Below are 20,476 nucleotides of genomic sequence, written 5' to 3'. Positions count from 1 at the left end.
CACCAAAAAAAGCCGATTTTAAGCCCAAAATGGACTTGGTGACCGCCTGGATTTTGGGGTGAAATTCGGATGAACGCGGCAGCGAAACAAACCTGGAATTCGGAGGAGAATCCCCCGTTTTTCACCTTTTATTCTGGAAGATTCCTGCCCCGTTTGAGCCGCTTTAACCCCTTGAGCGCCAAATCCACCCCAAAACTCCCCAAATCCAGCCCCAAACCCCCAAATTCAGGCTCAGAGGAGACCTTTAAAACACCGAAATTTAAGGATGAAACCGACGCGAGTGCCAGCGATGCAAACCTGGAATTCTGGGGGCGAAACCCCCGTTTTCCACTTTTCATTCTGCAAAACCCCCAATTTCACCCCCAAAAACGCCCAAACCCCCCCGAAATCAGCTCCAGGAGGGGTCGTACCCCGTCCAGTCCGAGGGCGGCGCCAGGAAGACGCGGCGTCCCCGGCACACGACGCTGACCACGCCGCGGTAACCGGCGCGGGGGACGCCGGATTTGAGGTCGTCCATCAAACCCAAAGCTTTGGCCAAAACCTTGAAGGAATCTCGGCCTCGATATTGGAGCCTGACCGGCCCCGAATCCCTCCCCGTTCCTTTCTGGAGCTCCTCCAGTTGGATTTCGGGAGCGGAGTAAACCTGCTGGAGGAAGAAACGTTCGTACTCGTCCTTTTTGAGGTAAGAAAGGTCCATTTGGGTGAAAGGCACGAAGCGGTCGTTGAGTTTGATGAACTTTAGGTACTGATCGAAGAACTGCCCGTGGCTCACGCCCTTGCGGCCGAAGGTCATCGTCCTGGACACCTCCGGCCGGACGCAGGAGCGGCCGCGCCGCTGCTCCGGCTGCCTCATCCAATCGTCCCAAAACGCCGCCGGCCATTTGGGCTCCAGCTCTTCCCAAAGTTCCGCCAACAACAACCAACCCAAGCCGGGGAAGAAATCGGTGCGGTAGAGGAGCTCGGCGCGCGCCGCGTCCACCAGCCCCTCGCGGCCGTTGTCGTTCCACGCCGAGGCGCACCAGAGCGTGGGATCCCCGCGCAGGAGCGGCAGAACCGCCTGGAAATACTCGAAGAAATCCGGAGCCACCTCCAGGTCGTCCTCCACCACGATGGCGGCGCGGTAGCGGAAGGTGCGGAACACCTGGCCCAGCGCCCAGCGGTAGTGCCGGGAGATGCGGTAATAACCCTGGAACTTGCGGTGCTCCGGCGGCACCGGCACGTCCGACAGGTCGGGCTGGCGGATGTGAGCCACGGCGCGGCCGTAGGAGGCGATGACCGCCGCCGTCTCGGCGTGGCCGCAGTCCTGAGAGACGATGACCGGGAAGCGGCGGGCGCTGGGCCGGTAGAGGAGGATTTTATCCAGGCAGCGCCGCACGGAGCTGCGGTCGCAGGCCAGCACCAGCACCGGGATCACCGGGAATTCCGGATCCGGCGCCGCGGTGGAGATTTGGGGCGGTTTCGGGGTTTTTTGGCGGCGGAGGCGGGAGGAGAGTTGAATTTGGAGGAGGAGCTGGCGCTGGAGGCGGAGCTCGGACTCGGCGTCCTGGGCCAGGCGGAGGAGCTGGGCCGGGAGGTGGCGGGAATTTTCCGGAATTTCCGGAGGGGCCGGGAAGGAGGCGGGGCGGCTCCAGAGGAAGAGGAGGAGGAGGCAGTTCCAGGCGAGGAAGAGCGCGGCCCCGGCCAGAGCAAGGGTGGTCTTCTTGAGCATCCTTCACATGGGGCTGGGGAGGAGGAGGAGAAGGGGTTAAAAATGGGGAAAAAATGGGGGAAAAAAATGGGGGAAATTGGGAAAAAAAATGGGGGAAATTGGGAAAAAATGGGGGAAAAAAATGGGGGAAATTGGGAAAAAAAATGGGGGAATTGGGAAAAAATGGGGGAAAAAATGGGGGAAATTGGGAAAAAATGGGGGAAAAAAAAATGGGGGAAATTGGGAAAAAAGGGGGAAATTGGGAAAAAAAATGGGGGAAATTGGGAAAAAATGGTGGAAAAAAATGGGGGAAATGGGGAAAAAATGGGGGAAAAAATGGGGGAAATTGGGAAAAAATGGGGGAAATTGGGAAAAAAAATGGGGGAAATTGGGAAAAAATGGGGGAAAAAATGGGGGAAATTGGGAAAAAATGGGGGAAATTGGGAAAAAATGGGGGAAAAAATGGGGGAAATTGGGAAAAAATGGGGGAAAAAATGGGGGAAAAAATGGGGGAAATTGGAAAAAAAAATGGGGGAATTGGGAAAAAATGGGGGAAAAAATGGGGGAAATTGGGAAAAAATGGGGGAAAAAATGGGGGAAATTGGGAAAAAAAATGGGAAAAAATGGGGGAAATTGGGAAAAAAAATGGGGGAAAAATGGGGGAAATTGGGAAAAAAATGGGGGAAATTGGGAAAAAATGGGGGAAAAAAATGGGGGAAATTGGGAAAAAAGGGGGAAATTGGGAAAAAAAATGGGGGAAATTGGGAAAAAAAATGGGAAAAAATGGGGGAAATTGGGAAAAAAAATGGGGGAAATTGGGAAAAAAAATGGAGGAAATTGGGAAAAAAAATGGGGGAAAAATGGGGGAAATTGGGAAAAAAATGGGGGAAATTGGGAAAAAATGGGGGAAAAAAATGGGGGAAATTGGGAAAAAAGGGGGAAATTGGGAAAAAAAATGGGGGAAATTGGGAAAAAAAATGGGGGAAAAAATGGGGGAAATTGGGAAAAAATGGGGGAAAAAATGGGGGAAAAAATGGGGGAAATTGGGAAAAAAAATGGGTCAGGAATGGGAGGAAATGTGGAATAAAAATGGGGGGAAAAATGGGTTAGAAATGGGGAAAATGGGGGGAAATGGGGAAAAAAATGGGGGAAATGGGGGAAAATGGGGAAGAAAATGGGAAAAAAGGAAAAAAAATGGGGGGAAAAAACGAGGGAAAATGGGATAAAAATGGGAAAAATGGGTTAGGAATGGGGGAAAAAATGGGGGAAATAGGGAAAAGAAATGGGAGAAATGGGGAATAAAATTGGAAAAATGGGAGGAAAAAATGGGGAATAAAAATGGGGGGAAAATGGAGGAAATTGGGAAAAAAATGGGTCAGGAATGGGGGGAAATGGGGAATAAAAACGTGGAAAAAAATGAGGGAAAAAGTGGGTCAGAAATGGGGGAAATGGGGAAAAAATGGGGGGGAAAATGGGATTAAATTTGTGTGAAAAATTCCCTGGATTTGGAGTTCGGGAAGGGGAGAAAAAGGGGAGGAAAAAAGAGAAATAAACACGAAAAAAAAGAGAAATAAAGGGGAGAAAAGGGGGACAAAAAAGAGAGAAAAAAGCAAAAAAAAGAGGAAAAAAGGGGAGGGGAAAAAAGGGGAACTGAGGGAAAATAAATTTTAAAAAAAACCAAATCAAGGAGAGGAAAAATGGGGGGAAAAATCCAGGATGAGTCCAAAAAAAAACGGGAAAAAGGGAAAAAAAACTCCAGGGAAAAGTGGAGAAAAATATGGAAGGGTTAAAAAAATCGGGAAAAAAACCAGGAAAGCTCCAAAAAACCGGGAAAAAGGGAAAAAACTCCAGGGAAAAGGGGTTAAAAATAGAGGAGAGTTAAAAAAATTGGGAAAAGTGGGAGAAAAACCAGGAAATCTCCCAAAAAAAACTCCGGGATCGCTGAATCCGGGGGAAACTCAAGGGTTAAACTTCGCCCCGGCCACGTCGGCGGCGGAAAAAGCGAATTAAAGAGGCAGAGAAAAGGCCGGAAAAACGGGATTTTATCCCAAAAAAACGGATCCAGAGGGGTGGGAACAGCGGGAAAACCCCGGGAAAGGGAAGGGAAAGGGAAACGAACCCGAAATTCCCGGAAAACGCCGCGAAAAAACCCGGAAAAGCCGTCGGGAAGGGGGGGAAAAAGCGGGAAAAGTGGGATTTGGAGGGGGAAATTTGGGAAGGGGAGGAATTACCAGCGGGGGTCGGCGGGGAAATGCTGGGATTTTCCCAAAATTCCCGGATTTCTCCCAAATCTGGAGGTTCCCAGTGGAATCCCGGAAGTCCCGAGCCGGGAATTCGGGGATTTGAGGCAGAAATTCTGGGATTTGAGCAGAAATCCCGGGATTTGAGCCCGAAATTCTGGGAATTGATGGGGAATTCTGGGAATTGCCGCGGAATTCCGGGAATTTCGGCCCCAAATCTCCGGAGTTTTGCCCCAAAGGCGGCTCCAGCTGCGGCTGGAGGTGCTGAGGCAGCAAAATCTGGGATTTTTCCGGCCCCTCCGGGCAGCGGCCAATGGGGTCAAATCCCAAAAAATCCCCAAAGAATCCCAAAAAATCCCAAAATTCCCCAAATCCCTGGAATTTTCCCGCTTTTTTTCCCCTTCCTGACGGGAATTTTGGAGGGAAAAAACTCAAAGTCCTGAATTTTGGGAGGGAAAATCCTCAAATTCGTCAATTTGGGGAGGGAAAATCACCAAAATCCTGAATTTTGGGGAAGAAAAAGCCAAAATTCTTCATTTTTTGGGGGAAAAAAACCAAATTCGTGAGTTTTGGGAGGAAAAACCCAGAAATTCCTGAATTTTTGGGAGGAAACGCCCCAAAATCCTGAAATTTGGGAGGGAAAATCCCCAAATTCCTGAAATTTGGGAAGAAAAATCCTCAAATTTCTGAATTTTTGGGAAAAAAAAACCCAAATTCCTCAATTTTTGGGGGAAAAAAACCCCAAATTCCCGAATTTTTGGAGGATTTTGATCCCCCCCAAAAATTCCTCTTAAATCCCGATTTTCCCTCCCTCCAAAATCTCCCAAAAACCCCCCAAAAAAGATAAAAAATTTAAAAAAACCCAAAATAATTCAGATTTTTGGGTAAAATCCGTAATTTTTGGGAAAAAAATCCGGATTTTTGGGAAAAATCCCAAATTTTTGTGTAAAACCCCAAATTTTGGGGGAAAAATCCCAAATTCTTGGGAAAAATCCCAAATTTTTAAGTAAAAATCCCAAATTTTTGGGTAAAATCCCAAATTTTTTGGGAAAAATCCAGAATTTTTGGGTAGAAATCCAGAATTTTTGGGTAAAAATCCCTTTTTTTTAAAAAAAAAATCCAGAATTTTGGGGAAAAATCCCAAATTTTCAGGAAAAATCCCAAATTCTTGGGAAAAATCCCAAATTTTTGGGGAGAACCCCCAAATTTCTGGGGAAAAATCCGGAATTTTTGGGAAAAATCCAGAATTTTGGGGTAGAAATCACGAATTTTTGGGTAAAAATCCCATTTTTTTTTTGAAAAATCCAGAATTTTGGGGGAAAATCCCAAATTTTTGGGGGAAATCCCAATTTTTTTTGTAAAAATCCCAAAGTTTTTTGTAAAAATCCCAAATTTTTGGGTAAAATCCCCAATTTTTGGATAAAACCGGGTCGGGATTTCCCGAAATTCCGTTTTTTTCCCGTTTTTTTGGGGTGAAATCCCGGGATTTACCTGGTTCTGCTGCAGGGGGAGGGGGGTCGCTGGGGTTCCCCCCTCCCCCCCCGAATTCCAGAGGATCCCTCGGGAATTTTCTTCTGGGGTTGGAAAATTGGGGAATTTCGCAGCTTCTGGAAGGTTCCGGAGGTTGGGGGAGGGGAGGATCCGCTGAGCTCCTGGAAAAGGGAAAAAAATGGGGAAAAAATTTGAAAATTTGGGAATTTTGGGATGGGGATGAGGATGGAAAAAATCCTGGAAATCACAATTGGAAAAAAAAAAACAAAATTTGAGGAAATTCACCCCAAAAAGTCACAAAATTAACCCAAAAAAAAACCCCAAAATCTGAGGAAATTCACCCAAAAAACCCCCAAAACTTCACAAAATAAACCCAAAAAAAACCCCCAAAAATCTGAGGAAATTCACCCAAAAAACCCCCAAAACTTCACAAAATTAACCCAAAAAAACCCCCAAAATCTGAGGAAATTCACCCAAAAAAAACCCCCAAAACTTCACAAAATTAACCCAAAAAAAACCCCCAAAATCTGAGGAAATTCACCCCAAAAAATCCCAAAAATTCAGAAAATTCACCTGGAAAAAAAATCCCAAAATAATAAAAATAAATTCTATAAAACCTCATAAAATTCTCACCAAAAAAATCCCAAAACTTCACAAAATTAACCCAAAGAAAACCCCCAAAATCTGAGGAAATTCACCCAAAAAAACCCCAAAACCTCACAAAATTAACCCAAAACCCCCAAAATCTGAGGAAATTCACCCAAAAAAGTCCCAAAAAACTCAAAGAATTCACCTGGAAATAATAAAAATAAATTCCAAAAAAATCTCATAAAATTCACCCCAAAAAAATCCCAAAATAATGAAAATAAATCATAAAAAATCTTGTAAAATTCCCACAAAAAAAAATCCCAAAACCTCGCAAAATTTACCCCCAAAAAATCCCAAAAATTCAGAGAATTCACCCAAAAAAATCCCAAAAATAATAAAAATAAATCCTAAAAAAATCTCATTAAATTCCCAGAAAAAAATCCCAAAATTTCAGAAAATTAACCCAAAAAAAAAACCCCAAAATCTCAGGAAATTCACCCCAAAAAATCCCAAAAACTCAGAAAATTCACCTGGAAAAAAAAAAACCAAAAATAATAAAAATAAATCCTAAAAAATCTTGTAAAATTCCCACCAAAAAGGCCCAAAAATAATAAAAATAAAACCGAAATTTCTCCCAAAAATAATAAAAATAAACTTTAAAATACACCCAAAAACCTCATAAAAATAATAAAAATAAATCCCAAAAACTTCGTAAAATTCCTCCTAAAAAAAAACTCCAAATCCTCCAAAAAATTCCCGAAAAATAAAAAAAAAACCCCAAAAAATGAGTTTAAAAAATACCAAAAAATCCGCAAAACATCTCAAAAATCTCCTAAAAACCAACAAAAAAAACCCGAAAAATGCCCTTAAAAAACATTAAAAAAACTTTAAAAAAATAACCCAAAAAATTCGGGAAAAGCCAAAAAAATTCCCCAAAAAATAAAACCAAGGAAAAAAATCCCTCCCGAAAAAAAACCCAAAAAATTCGGGAAAAGCCAAAAAAATTCCCCAAAAAATAAAACCAAGGAAAAAAATCCCTCCCGAAAAAAATCGGGAAAAACAGAAACAAAATTAAAAAAAAACAAACCCAAAAAACACCCGGAAAAAAATCCCGAAAATCCCGAAAATCTCTCCCAGAAAAACTCGGGAAAAACCGGAAAAAATTCCCAAAAATCCCCTCAGAAAATTCCTTAAAATCCCTAAAAAATTCCCAAAAAAACCCAAATTCCGCCCCCGGCTCCTTTTTAACCCTTCCCGACCCCCCCTCCCCGCCCCCTTCGCTTCCCCCCGTGTCCCCACCCCTCAAGATTCCCAAATTTCCTGAAAAATTCCCAAATTTCCCCTCAAAAATTCCCAAAATTCGCTCCCCGCCCCCCCCTCTCCCCTCAGTACCGGCGGCGCCTCCCGGCAGCGCCGCCACTTCCGGTCTGGAGCACCGGAAGTGTCGCCATGGCAACAACCACCGAGGCCACGCCCACCCGCCCCTTCCAGCCGACCAATCAGAGAGCGCCAAGCCGCTCTCCATATGCAAATGAACCCCGCGTGACCACGCCCACATCTCAATCCACGCCCCTTTCCGCGGTAATTAACGCGGTGATTAATTAATTAATTAATCAGGGGTTAATTAAGAGCTCCCCCCGGGTCGGTCTAGGAGCGTTTCCGGCGCGCGGAGGGGAGCGGAAGTGACGTAAGGGAAGGGGCGGGGCTTGCGGAGTTTCCCGCGCGCGCTGAGGCGGCTCCGGGAGGAGGTGGGGGAGGGGCGGATTTTGGGGGAATTTTGGGGATTTTTGGGAATTTTTGAGGGGATTTTGGGAATTTTTGGGGGGTGAGGGAAAAGGGGGGGGTGGGGAAAGTTGGGAGGGGGCGATTTGGGGAGTTTTGGGGGAATTCCGGGTAAATTTGGGGTTTTTTTGGGGGTAAAATTGGATTTTTCTGAGGGAATTTTGGGGTTTTTTGGGGGTAAATTTGGATTTTTTGTGGGAATTTTGGGGGGTAAATTTGGGAATTTTGGGGTTTTTACCGAGGGAATTTTGGGGATAAATTTGGGAATTTTTTGTGGGGTAAAATTGGGATTTTTGGAGGGAAATTTGGGGTTTTTTTGGGGGGGAATTTGGGGTTTTCTGAGGGGTAAAATTGGGAATTTTCTGAGGGAATTTTGGGGTTTTTTGGGAGTAAATTTGGATTTTTTGTGGGAATTTTGGGGGGTAAATTTGGGAATTTTGGGGTTTTTACCGAGGGAATTTTGGGGATAAATTTGGGAATTTTGGGGTTTTTTCCGAGGGAATTTTGGGGGTAAATTTGGGAATTTTTTGTGGGGTAAAATTGGGATTTTTGGAAGGAAATTTGGGGTTTTTTTGAGGAAATTTTGAGGGGTTTTAGGGGGGAATTTCTGGGATTTTTTGAGGGGTAAAATTGGGATTTTGGGGGGAAATTTTGGGGGTTTTGGGGAGTAAATTTGGGGTTTTTTTGGGGGGTAAATTTCGGTTTTTTGGGATAAATTTGAGGATTTTTTGTGGGTAAATTTGGGGGTTTTTGTGGGGATAAATTTGGATTTTTAAAGGGTAAATTTGAGGTTTATTTGTGGATAAATTTGGGGTTTTTTGGGGGTATAAATTTAGGTTTTGAAAGGGTAAATTTGGGGTTTTTTGGGAGATAAATCTGTATTTTAAAAGGGTAAATTTGGGGTTTTTTGGGGCATAAATTTGGGGTTATTTGTGGATAAATTTGGGGGTTTTTTGGGGCATAAATTTAGATTTTAAAAGGGTAAAATTGGGGTTTTTTTGGGAGATAAATTTACATTTTAAAAGGATAAATTTGGGGTTTTTTGGGGGTAAATTTGGGGGTTTTTGGGGCATAAATTTGGGGTTATTTGTGGATAAATTTGGAGGTTTTTGGGGAATAAATTTAGTTTTATTTGTGGATAAATTTGGGGATTTTTTGTGGGTAAATTTGGGGTTTTTTGGGAGATAAATTTGGATTTTTAAAGGATAAATTTGGGGGTTTTTTGTGGACAAATTTGGGGCTTTTGGGGGGTAAATTTGGGGGTTTTTGGGGCATAAATTTGGGGTTTTTTGTGGATAAATTTGGAGGTTTTTGGGGAATAAATTTGGGTTTATTTGTGGATAAATTTGGGGTTTTTGGGGGGGATAAATTTGGATTTTAAAAGGGTAAATTTGGGATTTTTTGGGGCATAAATTTGGGTTTGTTTGTGGATAAATTTGGTGTTTTTTTGTGAGATAAATTCGGATTTTAAAAGGGTAAATCTGGGGGTTTTTGGGAGATAAATTCGGATTTTAAAAGGGTAAATTTGTGATTATTTGGGGATTTTTTGTGGGTAAATTTGGGGTTTATTTGTGAATAAATTTGGGGTTTTTTGGGAGATAAATTTGGATTTTAACAGAGTGAATTTTTAATTATTTTGGGTTTTTTTGAGGGGATTTTGGGGGGGTCCGGGACCCCTCCCCTGACCCCTCCCCCCTCCCCCCAGCCATGGAATTCCCCCAATCCCGGTTCCAATCCCGGCTGGAATTCTGCCCCGAGTGCGGCTCCGTCCTGCCCCGGCCCGGCGCCCCCGGCTGCATCCGCTGCCCCCGCTGCCACTTCAGCATCCAGTGCTCAGGTTTGGGGCAAAAACACCCAAAACAACCCAAAATCCTAAAAAAATCCCATTTAAATCCCATTGAGATAAAAAAATCCCCGAGGAAAACCAAAAAAATCCCATTTAAATCCTAAAAAATCCCATTGAAATCCCATTTAAATAAAAAAAATCCCATTTAAATCTCATTGAAATCCAAAGAATCTCATTGAAATCCCATTGAAATCCAAAAAATCCCATTTAAATCAAAAAAATCTCATTGAAATCCAAAAAAAATCCCATTGAAATCAAAAAATCCCATTTAAATCCCATTGAAATCCAAAAATTCCCATTGAAATCCTAAAAATCCCATTGAAATCCCATTTAAATTAAAAAAATCCCATTTAAATCCTAAAAATCCCATTGAAATCCTTTTGAAATCCAAAAAATCCCATTGAAATCCAAAAAATCCCATTTAAATCCTAAAAATCCCATTGAAATCCCATTTAAATTAAAAAAATCCCATTTAAATCCTAAAAATCCCATTGAAATCCCATTTAAATTAAAAAATCCCATTGAAATCCCATTTAAATTAAAAAAAATCCATTGAAATCCCATTGAAATCCAAACATTCCCATGGGAATCCTTCCCCGCTGCCCCCGCTGCCACTTCAGCATCCAGTGCTCAGGTTTGGGGCAAAAACACCCAAAATCCACAAAAAAATCCCATTTAAATCCTAAAAATCCCATTGAAATCCCATTTAAAATAAAAAAATCCCATTGAAATCCTAAAAATCCCATTGAAATCCCATTTAAATAAAAAAATCCCATTTAAATCCTAAAAATCCCATTGAAATCCCATTTAAATAAAAAAAAATCAATTTAAATCCTAAAAATCCCATTGAAATCCCATTTAAATTAAAAAATCCCATTGAAATCCCATTTAAATTAAAAAAAATCCATTTAAATCCCATTGAAATCCAAAAATTCCCATGGGAATCCTTCCCCGGCTGCCCCCGCTGCCACTTCAGCATCCAGTGCTCAGGTTTGGGGCAAAAAAACCCAAAATCCACAAAAAAATCCCATTTAAATCCTAAAAATCCCATTGAAATCCCATTTAAATTAAAAAAATCCCATTTAAATCCTAAAAATCCCATTGAAGTCCCATTGAAATCCAAAAAATCCCATTTAAATCCAAAAAAATCCCTTTTAAATAAAAAAATCCCATTGAAATCCCATTGAAATCCAAAAAAATCCCATTGAAATAAAAAAAAAACCCATTTAAATAAAAAAATCTCATTGAAATTCCATTTAAATAAAAAAAAAAATCCCATTTAAATCAAAAAATCCCATTTAAATAAAACAAATCCCATTTAAATCCCATTGAAATCCAAACATTCCCATGGGAATCCTTCCCCGGCTGCCCCCGCTGCCACTTCAGCATCCAGTGCTCAGGTTTGGGGCAAAAACACCCAAAATCCACAAAAAAATCCCATTGAAATCCTAAAAATCCCATTGAAATCCTAAAAATCCCATTGAAATCCCATTTAAATAAAAAAATCCCATTTAAATAAAACAAATCCCATTGAAATCCCATTGAAATCCAAAAAATCCCATTGAAACCCCATTTAAATCCCAAAAAATTCCATTTAAATTAAAAAATCCCATTTAAATCCAAAAAATCCCATTGAAATCCCATTTAAATCAAAAAATCCCATTTAAATCCAAAAAATCTCATTGAAATCCAAAAAAATCCCATTTAAATAAAACAAATCCCATTTAAATTCCATTGAAATAAAAAAATCTCATTGAAGTCCCATTGAAATCCAAAAAAATCTCATTTAAATAAAACAAATCCCATTTAAATCCAAAAAATCCCACTGAAATCCAAAAAAATCCCATTTAAATCAAAAAAATCCTATTTAAATCCAAAAAATCTCATTGAAATCCAAAAAAAATCCCATTTACATCAAAAAATCCCATTTAAATCAAAAAAATCCCATTGAAATCCAACAGAAATTGTAAATCCTAAAAGAAATCCCATTTTAATCCAACAAAACCCCATTTAAATCCAAAAAAAATCCACAAATCCTAAAAGAAATTCCCTTTTTTCCCCCAAAATTCCCATTTACCCCCTAAAATTCACATTTTTCCTCCCAAAATTCCCATTTCCCCCCCCCAAATCCCCGTTTTTTCCCAAAATTCCCATTTTTCCCCTAAAATACCCATTTTTTTCCCCATTTTAGTCCCCAAAATCCCCATTTTTCCCCAGAATTCCCGTTTTTTTCCCCCCAAATTCCCGTTTTCCCCCCAAAATTCCCATTTTTTCCCATTTTCCCCCTAAAATCCCCATTTTCCCCCTAAAATTCCCATTTTTCCCCTAAAATCCCCATTTTTCCCCCTAAAATCCCAATTTTTCCTCCCAAAATTCCCAATTTTTTCCCCAGAATTCCCATTTTTCCTTCCAAAATCCCCATTTTATTCCCCAAAAATTCCCATTTTCCCCCTAAAATTCACATTTTTCCCCCAAAATTCCCATTTTTTCCCATTTTCCCCCCAAAATCCCCATTTTCCCCCTAAAATTCCTATTTTTCCCCCCTAAAATTCCCATTTTTCCCCCCTAAAATTCCCATTTTTCCTCCCAAAATTCCCATTTTTTCCCATTTCCCCCCCCAAAATCCCCGTTTTTCTCCCCAAATCCCCATTTTCCCCCTAAAATTCCCATTTTTCCCCTAAAATCCCCATTTTTCCTCCCAAAATTCCCTTTTTTTTCCCCAGAATTCCCATTTTTTCCCCAAAAATCCCCATTTTCCCCCTAAAATCCTCATTTTTCCCCCAAAATTCCCATTTTTTTCCCATTTTTCCCCCAAAATCCCCATTTTCCCCCTAAAATCCCAATTTTTCCTCCCAAAATTCCCTTTTTTTTCCCCAAAATCCCCATTTTCCCCCCCCAAATCCCCATTTTTCCTCCCCAAATTCCCGTTTTTCCCCCCAAATTCCCGTTTTTTCCCGTTTTTCCCGTTTTTCCCCCCAGATTTCGAGGGCCGTTCCCTGCGGACGTTTCTGGAATTCGGCTCCGGCCGGGCCGGGGGGGGGAGGGGCGCGGCCGCCGCCCCCCAGGGGGGCCCCACGGTGAGGGGGGGGAGGGGAGGGGCCCCCAATTCCCAAAAAAATTCCCAAAAAAATTCCCAAAATTCCAAAGGATTTGGGGGTGGGGGAGGGGCAAAAAAAAAAAACGGAATTTTGGGCGTTAAAAGTGGAAAATTGGGGAATTTTGGGAATTTTTGGGGATTTTTGGGGAATTTTGGGGGGAATTTTGGGGGGAATTTGGGGAATTTTTTGTGGGAATTTGGGAATTTTGGGGGGAATTTTTGGGGGGGATTTGGGAATTTTGGGGGGAATTTTTGTGGGGAAATTTGGGAATTTTGGGGGGGATTTTTTTGAGGATTTTTGGGGGGATTTGAGAATTTTTGGGGGAATTTTGGGGGGAAATTTGGGAATTTTTGGGGAAATTTTTGGGAATTTTTTGGGGGGGATTTGGAAATTTTTTGGGAATTTTTTGGGGGGGATTTGGGAATTTTGGGGGATTTTTGGGATTTTTTTGTGGGAATTAGGGAATTTTTGGAATTTTTTGGGGGGAATTGGGGAATTTTTTGTGGGAATTTGGGAATTTTTTGGGGGGAATTTTGGGGGGGAATTTGGGAATTTTGGGGGAAATTTTTGGGAATTTTTGGGGGGGATTTGGGAATTTTTTGGGAATTTTTTGTGGGAATTTGGGAATTTTTTCGGGGGAATTTTTGGGGGGAATTTGGGAATTTTTGGGGAAATTTTTGGGGGGATTTGGGAATTTTGGGGGATTTTTGGGAATTTTTTGTGGGAATTTGGGAATTTTTAGGGGAATTTTTGGGGGGGAATTTTTGGGGGGAATTTGGGAATTTTGGGAGGGGATTTTTTTGAGGATTCTTGGGGGGATTTGAGAATTTTTGGGGGGGAATTTGGGAATTTTTGGGGGGAAATTTTGGGGGGGAATTTGGGAAGTTTTGGGGGGGACTTGGGGAATTTTTGGGGGGGATTTTTGGGCAAATTCTGGAATTTTTGGGGGGGATTTGGGAATTTTTTTGGAGGGGGGAAACAGAGGAATTTTGGGAATTTTTGGGGGGTAAAAAGTGGGAATTTTGGGGGCTGGAAAATGGGAATTTTTGGGGATTTAAAACTGGGAATTTTGGGATGAATCCCTGGGGATTTTGGGTTAATTCCCGGGATTTTGGGGTTGGAATCACAGGGGATTTTGGGGATAAATCCTGGGATTTTGGGGCTGGGATCCAAGGGGATTTTGGGGTTAAATCTCAGGGGATTTTTGGGATAAATCCCAGGGGATTTTGGGGATAAATCCCAGGATTTTGGGGGTTAAATCCCAGGGGATTTTGGGGTTAAATCCCAGGGGATTTTGGGGATAATTCCCAGGGGATTTTGGGGTTAAATCCCAGGGGATTTTGGGGATAAATCCCAGGATTTTGGGGATAATTCCCAGGGGATTTTGGGGTTAAATCCCAGGATTTTGGGGATAATTCCCAGGATTTTGGGGTTAAATCCCAGGGGATTTTGGGGTTAAATCCCAGGATTTTGGGGATAATTCCCGGGATTTTGGGGATAATTCCCGGGATTTTGGGGCAGGTGGAGCGGCGCTGTCCCCGCTGTGGGAACGAGGGGATTTTGGGGATAAATCCCAGGATTTTGGGGTTAAATTCCAGGGGATTTTGGGGGTAATTCCCAGGATTTTGGGGCTGGAATTCCAGGGGATTTTAGGGATAAATCCCAGGATTTTGGGGATAAATCCCATGGAATTTTGGGGATAATTCCCGGGATTTTGGGGCAGGTGGAGCGGCGCTGTCCCCGCTGTGGGAACGAGCGGATGAGTTACCGCACGCGTCAGATGCGCTCGGCCGACGAGGGCCAGACCGTGTTCTACAGCTGCCCCCGCTGCGGGTGAGAGCCCAAAAACACCCAAAAACACCCCAAAAACACCCAAAAAACACCCCAAAAAACACCCCAAAAACACCCCAAAAAACACCCCAAAAACACCCCAAAAAACACCCAAAAACACCCCAAAAACACCCCAAAAAACAACCAAAAAACAACCAAAAACACCCAAAAACACCCCAAGAACCAACCAAAAAACACCCCAAAAACACCCCAAAAACACCTTAAAAAACACCCCAAAAAACAACCAAAAACACCCCAAAACCACCCAAAAACACCCCAAAAACACCCCAAAAAACACCCAAAAACTGACCCAAAAAACACCCCAAAAACACCCAAAAAAACTCCCAAAAACTGACCCAAAAAACCACCCAAAAACACCCCAAAAACACCCCAAAAACACCCCAAAAAACACCCAAAAAAACAACCAAAAAACACCCAAAAAACTCCCAAAAACTGACCCAAAAAACACCCCAGAAACACCCCAAAAACACCCAAAAACACCCCAAAAAACACCCAAAAAACAACCAAAAAACACCCAAAAAACTCCCAAAAACTGACCCAAAAAACAATCAAAAACTGACCCAAAACTGACAAAAAAACACCCAAAAAACACCCAAAAGTGACCAAAAAACACCCAAAAACTGACCCAAAATTGACCCAAAAATGACCCAAAACTGACCCAAAAAACACCCAAAAACTTGACCCAAATTATCCCCAAAACAACCCCTAAAAAAACCCCCAAAATCACCCCAAAATTATCCCCAAAATCCCCCAAATTATCCCAAAATCATCCCAAAATTATCCCCCAAAAAAAAACCCAAATTAACCCCAAATTAACCCAAAATTAATCCCCAAAATTACCCCTAAAAACCCCCAAATTTTCCCCCAAAATCCCCCAAATTAACCCAAAATTAATTCCCAAAATTACCCCTAAAAAACCCAAAATTACCCCAAAATCCCCCAAATTAACCCAAAATTAACCCCAAAATTAATCCCCAAAATTACCCCTAAAAAACCCAAAATTACCCCAAAATCCCCCAAATTAACCCAAAATTAATTCCCAAAATTACCCCTAAAAAACCCCAAATTTTCCCCAAAATCCCCCAAAATTTACCCAGAATTAATTCCCAAAATTAACCCCAAAATTACCCCTAAAAACCCCAAAATTTTCCCCCAAATCTCCCCAAATTAACCCAAAATTAATTCCCAAAATTACCCCTAAAAAACCCCCAAATTTTCCCCAAAATCCCCCAAAATTAACCCAAAATTAGCCCAAAATTAATCCCCAAAATTACCCCTAAAAACCCCCAAATTTTCCCCAAAATCCCCCAAATTAACCCAAAATTAATCCCCAAAATTACCCCTAAGAAACCCCAAATTTTCCCCAAAATCCCCCAAATTAACCCCAAATTAACCCAAAATTAATCCCCAAAATTACCCCTAAAAAACCCCAAAATTTTCCCCCAAATCTCCCCAAATTAACCCAAAATTAATTCCCAAAATTACCCCTAAAAACCCCCAAATTTTCCCCAAAATCCCCCAAATTAACCCAAAATTAATTCCCAAAATTACTCCTAAAAAACCCAAAATTACCCCAAAATCCCCCAAATTAACCCAAAATTAATCTCCAAAATTAATCCCCAAAATTACCCCTAAAAAAACCCCACAATTTTTCCCCAAATCCCCCAAATTAACCCCAAAATTCCCAAATTTTTCCACAAAAACAACCCCAAAATCCCCCAAATTTTCCCGCCAAAACCCCCCCCCAAATTTCCCGCCAAAATTTTCCCGCCAAATCTCCCCCTCCCCCCCCCAACTTTTCCCGCCTTTTTCTCCTCCCCCCGCAGGTTTCAGGAGAAGGAAGATTCCTGAAAAATTCCTGAAAAATTCCTGAAAAATTCCCGGTTTTTGGGTCTTTTCCGGCTTTTCCCGAGGAATAAAAGCGACCCCCGATGGATCCGGGCTCGGTTTCAGTTTGTGGGACCCCAAAATCCCCCGAAATCACCCCAAAAAATTCCCAAAAAATTCCCAAAATCCCCCCAAAAATTCCCAAAAAATTCCCCAAAAATTCCCCGAAATCCCCACAAAATTCCCCAAAAATTCCCAAAAAAATCCCCCAAAAATTCCCTAAAAATCCCCAAAATTTCCCAAAAAATTCCCCAAAATCCCCCCAAAAATTCCCTAAAATTGTTCCCAAAAAATCCCCCCAAAATTCCCAAAAATTCCCCAAAATCCCCCCAAAAATTCCCCAAAATTGTTCCCAAAAAATCCCCAAAAATTCCAAAAAAATCCCCCCCCAAATCCAAAAAAATTCCCCAAAATCCCCCCAAAAATTCCCCCAAAAATCCCCCAAAAATTCCCAAAAAATCCCCCCGAAATCCCCACAAAATTCCCCAAAAATTCCCAAAAAAATCCCCCAAAAATTCCCTAAAAATCCCCAAAATTTCCCAAAAAATTCCCCAAAATCCCCCCAAAAATTCCCTAAAATTGTTCCCAAAAAATCCCCCCAAAATTCCCAAAATTTCCCTAAAAATCCCCCCAAAATCCCCCAAAATTCCCCCCAAATATTCACAAAAAATCCCCAGAAATTCCCCCCAAAATTCCTCAAAAATCTCCAAAAGTTCCCCCAAAAATTCCCAAAAAATTTCCCCCAAAATCCCCCCAAAATCCACCCCAAAATTCCCCAAAAAATCCCCCCAAAATTCTCCCCAAAATTTCCCCTAAAATCCCCAAAATTTCCCCCAAAATCCCCCCCAAAAGTTTCCCAAAAATTCCCAAAAAATCCCCAAAATTTCCCCAAAATTCCCCCCCCAAAATTCAAAAAAAAATCCCCAAAATTTCCCCAAAAATCCCCCCCCAAAATTTCCCAAAAATTCCCAAAAAATCCCCAAAATTCCCCCAAAATCTGCCCAAGATCCCCCCAAAAAAATCCCCAAAATTCCCAAAAATCTCCCCAAAATCCCCCCCGCAAAATTTCCAAAAAAATCCCCAAAAATTCCCAAAATATCCTCAAAAAAATCTCCAAAATTCTCCCCAAAAATTCCCTAAAATTCCTCCCAAAATCCCCCCCCAAAATTCCCCAAAATCCCCCAAAATCCCCCCAAAATCCCCCTCAAAACGCCTTCACCCAACCCCGCCTTGAATTGTCCCTCTGGCCGCCCCGTCCTTTACCCACAATCCCCCGCTCCGTACGGCGGAAGTGGCTCCCTCAGGGGGGAGCGCATTCGCTGCCGCACGCACCGGAAGTGGCGCGGACCGGAAGTGGAGGCGAAACTTCCGCCGTTCCCGCACCGGGAGCGGCGGCGGGAGCGGCCCGGCCCCTTCCCGGTTCCGGCCCCTTCCCGGTTCCGGCCCCTTCCCGGTTCCGGCCCCCTCCCAGTTCCGGCCCCTCCCCCATCCCAGTAACGGCCGCCGGTACCGGGAGAGCCCCGAGGGGGGGGAGGGGAAATGGCGGAGACCGCGGAGAGCGGCGGGGGCGGCACCGCCACCGTGACCGAGAGCGGAGCGGCCGAACCGGTGAGGGGGGAGGGGAAACTGGGGATACTGGGAGATACTGGGGATACTGGGAGATACTGGGAATACTGGGGATACTGGGAATGGGGATTTGGGATACTGGGAATGGGAATTGGGAATACTGGGAATACTGGGAATACTGGGAATACTGGGAAATACTGGGAATGGGAATTGGGAATACTGGGAGATACTGGGAATACTGGGAATGGGAATTTGGGATACTGGGAATGGGAATTTGGGGACTGGGAATGGGAATTGGGGATACTGGGAGTACTGGGAATGGGGATTTGGGATTGGGAATGGGAATTGGGGATACTGGGAATGGGGATTTGGGATACTGGGAGATACTGGGAGATACTGGGAATACTGGGAATGGGATTTGGGGATACTGGGAATTTGGGATACTGGGAATACTGGGAGATACTGGGAATGGGAACTGGGAATACTGGGAATGGGAATTTGGGATTGGAATGGGAATTTGGGATAATACTGGGAGTACTGGGAAGGGGGATTTGGGATTGGGAATGGGGATTGGGAATACTGGGAATACTGGGAATGGGGATTTGGAATACTGGGAATGGGGATTTGGGGATACTGGGAGTGGGAATTTGGGGACTGGGAATACTGGGAATGGGAGTTTGGGATTGGGAATGGGGATTTGGGATACTGGGAGTGGAATTGGGAATACTGGGAGATACTGGGAATGGGAATTTGGGGATACTGGGAGTGGGAATTTCGGGACTGGGAATACTGGGAATGGGAGTTTGGGATTGGGAATGGGAACTGGGATACTGGGAATGGGAATTTGGGATACTGGGAGTACTGGGAATGGGAATTTGAGGATTGGGAATGGGAATTTGGGGACTGGGAATACTGGGAGTGGGAATTGGGGTACTGGGAATGGGAATTGGGGATACTGGGAATGGGAATTTGACCCCTGGGGACAGAGAGTGACCATTCCCAGACCCCTGAGTGACCCCTGGCTGACCCCCTGAGTGACCCCTGGGGACACTGAGTGACCCCTGAGTGACCCCTGAGTGACCCCTTGTGACCCCTGAGTGACCCCTGAGTGACCCCTTGTGACCCCCAAGTGACCCCTGGGGACACAGAGTGACCCCTGAGTGACCCCTGGCTGACCCCTGACCCCTGGCTGACCCCTGGCTGACCCCTGAGTGACCCTGAGTGACCCCTGACCCCTGAGTGACCCCTGACCCCTGGCTGACCCCTGAGTGACCCTGAGTGACCCCTGGCTGACCCCTGAGTGACCCCTGACCCCCTGAGTGACCCCCAGGAGCAGCGCAGTCTGACGCTGAAGCTGAGGAAGAGGAAGCCGGATAAAAAAGTCGAGTGGTCGAGCGACACCGTGGACAACGAGCACCTGGGCCGGCGTTCGTCCAAGTGTGAGCCCCAAATCCCCCCAAAATCACCCCAAAAATATCCCCAAATCCCCCCAGAATCACCCCAAAAATATCCCCAAATCCTCCTGAAATCACCCCAAAACCGCCCCCAAAATAACCCCAAAACCAGCCCCAAATCCCCCCAGAATCACCCCAAAAACAGCCCCAAATCCTCCTGAAATCACCCCAAAAATATCCCCAAATCCCCCCAGAATCACCCCAAAAACAGCCCCAAAAGCCCCCAAAATCACCCCAAAAATATCCCCAAATCCTCCTGAAATCACCCCAAAAACAGCCCCAAATCCCCCCAGAATCACCCCAAAAACAGCCCCAAAACCCCCCAAAATCACCCCAAAACTGTGCCCAAAACAGCCCCAAATCACCCCAAAAATATCCCCAAATCCCCCCAGAATCACCCCAAAACAGCCCCAAATCCTCCTGAAATCACCCCAAAACTCTGCCCAAAAACAACCCCCAAAAACCCCTAAAATATCCCCAAAATCACCCCAAAATGGTCCCCCAAAATACCCCAAAAATGACCCCAAAAATGACCCCAAAACAACCCCAAAAATATCCCCAAATCCCCCCAGAATCACCCCAAAACGGCCCAAAATAACCCCAGAATCACCCCAAAACCGTGCCCAAAATAACCCCAAAACAGCCCCAAATCCCTTCAGGACCCCCCAAACCCCTTCGGGACCCCCAAAAACCTCCCCAAACTTCCCAAAACCCCCCTTTGGGACCCCCCAAAATCCCCCCAAACTTTTAAGGACCCCACAAACTCTCCCCAAAACCCCTTCAGGACCCCCCAAATCCCCCCAGGACCCCCCAAATCCTTTCAGGACCCTCAAACTCTCCCAAACTCCCCCCAGGACCCCCCCAATCCCCCAAACCCCTCCAGGATCCCCCCAAAACCCTTCCAGGATCCCCCAGATCCTCCCCAGGACCCCCCAAAATACCCCCAAACCCCTTCAAGACCCCCCAAACTCTCCCCAAACCCTTTA

General features: G+C 43.8%; 3 protein-coding genes across 6 annotated transcripts; 2 read left to right on the top strand and 1 right to left on the bottom strand.

The window, feature by feature from the left end:
- Positions 1 to 124: 124 nt before the first annotated feature.
- Positions 125 to 7,528, bottom strand: MGAT1 (alpha-1,3-mannosyl-glycoprotein 2-beta-N-acetylglucosaminyltransferase). 2 transcript variants are annotated; one of them, XM_058829008.1, is made up of 3 exons: positions 7,399 to 7,528; positions 5,419 to 5,579; positions 126 to 1,721 (listed from the first exon to the last, which is right to left on the bottom strand). In XM_058829008.1, exon 3 carries the CDS (start codon positions 1,706 to 1,708, stop codon positions 389 to 391), a length of 1,320 nt encoding a protein of 439 aa, XP_058684991.1. In that variant the 5' UTR covers positions 1,709 to 1,721; positions 5,419 to 5,579; positions 7,399 to 7,528; the 3' UTR covers positions 126 to 388. The 2 variants fall into 2 exon arrangements, with proteins under 2 accessions (XP_058684992.1, XP_058684991.1); XM_058829009.1 differs by lacking the exons at positions 5,419 to 5,579; positions 7,399 to 7,528 and adding an exon at positions 3,919 to 4,202 and having other exon boundaries at positions 125 to 1,721.
- A 17-nt stretch (positions 7,529 to 7,545) lies between these two features.
- On the top strand, positions 7,546 to 16,448 carry POLR1H (RNA polymerase I subunit H). Of its 3 annotated transcripts, none has more exons than XM_058829011.1 (5): positions 7,546 to 7,599; positions 9,494 to 9,625; positions 12,614 to 12,711; positions 14,456 to 14,565; positions 16,410 to 16,448. In XM_058829011.1, exons 2-5 carry the CDS (start codon positions 9,496 to 9,498, stop codon positions 16,432 to 16,434), a joined length of 363 nt encoding a protein of 120 aa, XP_058684994.1. In that variant the 5' UTR covers positions 7,546 to 7,599; positions 9,494 to 9,495; the 3' UTR covers positions 16,435 to 16,448. The 3 variants fall into 3 exon arrangements, with proteins under 3 accessions (XP_058684994.1, XP_058684993.1, XP_058684995.1); XM_058829010.1 differs by lacking the exon at positions 7,546 to 7,599 and adding an exon at positions 7,626 to 7,754; XM_058829012.1 differs by lacking the exon at positions 7,546 to 7,599 and adding an exon at positions 7,641 to 7,693.
- Positions 16,449 to 17,713: 1,265 nt separating this feature from the next.
- PPP1R11 (protein phosphatase 1 regulatory inhibitor subunit 11) lies at positions 17,714 to 19,666 on the top strand. Its single transcript, XM_058829007.1, has 2 exons — positions 17,714 to 18,078; positions 19,367 to 19,666. The coding sequence occupies exons 1-2, from the start codon at positions 18,010 to 18,012 to the stop codon at positions 19,649 to 19,651; spliced, it is 354 nt and encodes a 117-aa protein (XP_058684990.1). The 5' UTR covers positions 17,714 to 18,009; the 3' UTR covers positions 19,652 to 19,666.
- Positions 19,667 to 20,476: the final 810 nt, after the last annotated feature.

The sequence above is a fragment of the Poecile atricapillus genome, unplaced genomic scaffold (genome assembly GCF_030490865.1).
Source record: "Poecile atricapillus isolate bPoeAtr1 unplaced genomic scaffold, bPoeAtr1.hap1 scaffold_372, whole genome shotgun sequence".
NCBI lineage: Eukaryota > Metazoa > Chordata > Aves > Passeriformes > Paridae > Poecile > Poecile atricapillus.
This window is presented reverse-complemented; position numbering and strand designations above follow the sequence as displayed.